At 70.1% G+C, this 867-nt stretch overlaps 1 protein-coding gene across 1 annotated transcript in view; it reads right to left on the minus strand.

Moving 5' to 3' along the window:
• Positions 1-104: 104 nt before the first annotated feature.
• The window catches only part of AURANDRAFT_66131 (hypothetical protein), a gene marked incomplete at both ends in the record, with an annotated part of 4,833 nt that continues 4,070 nt past the window's right edge, over positions 105-867 (minus strand). The window contains one exon of the mRNA XM_009041392.1: positions 105-530. Coding sequence (XP_009039640.1) covers positions 105-530 — 426 coding nt within the window. The remainder of the gene's footprint in view (positions 531-867) is intronic.

Raw genomic sequence — 867 nt, forward strand, 5'->3', positions numbered from 1 at the left:
CCCGCCGCGCGTCGCGCCTCTGCCTCGCGCCGCCGCGTCTCGTCCTCGCGCCGCTTCGCTTCCTCCTTGCGCCGCGCCTCCTCTTCGTGCCACCACGCGCGTACCTCGCGCCGCCGCTCGTCCTCCTCGTGCCGCGCCTCCTCCTCGTCCGCGGCGGCGGCCGACGGCAGCGCGAAGCGATCGATGCCTTTCGCGGCGCAGAGGCGCTCGAGGCGGGCCGCCGCGCGCTCGCAGTACTCGCCGGGCGCGCGCTGGACCTTGGCGACGCTCTTGGGTTGGCGCCTTTTTGTCGCCGTCGCCTCGAGCCTTGCGGACACGCGCCGCTCCTCCTGGGCTTCGGGCTCGCTCTTCTCCTTTCGAGGCCGGAGCCGCCGCTTCTTCTCCGCCGGCGCGGCTTCGCCGCTCTTGGCGACTTTCCGTTTCTTCTCCGCCGGCGCGGCTTCTCCGCTCTTGGCGACTTTCCGCTTCTTCTCCACCGGCGCGCCGCCGCCGCTCTTGCCCGACTTGGCGCTTCGCTTTGGCTTTCGCGCCTGCGTCTCTCCCGCCCTAGGAAAGTTGACAGGTCGCCCGAGAATCCGCGCGCGCGCATCAAAGGCCTGCGCGGCTTCCTCCTGCGTCGCGAAGCTGCCGAGCTTGATGGGGACACCGAGTTCACCAATCTGCGACCGCCATGGAGTCGAACTTCCAGATCCACCATAATAAACGCCGACGTAAGGGCTGCTGTACGCGTAATCTGCCTCGTCGTCGACAACCTCCCGCGGCACCACCTTCTCGTCCTGCGCCGCCTTCGGCTCCTCCGGCGCGAGCGGCGGCGTCTTCGGCTTCTTTTCCGGCGCCGCTCGCGGCCGCGACCGCTTCGGCTTCTTC

This window comes from Aureococcus anophagefferens (assembly GCF_000186865.1).
Source record: "Aureococcus anophagefferens unplaced genomic scaffold AURANscaffold_20, whole genome shotgun sequence".
Lineage (NCBI taxonomy): Eukaryota > Pelagophyceae > Pelagomonadales > Pelagomonadaceae > Aureococcus > Aureococcus anophagefferens.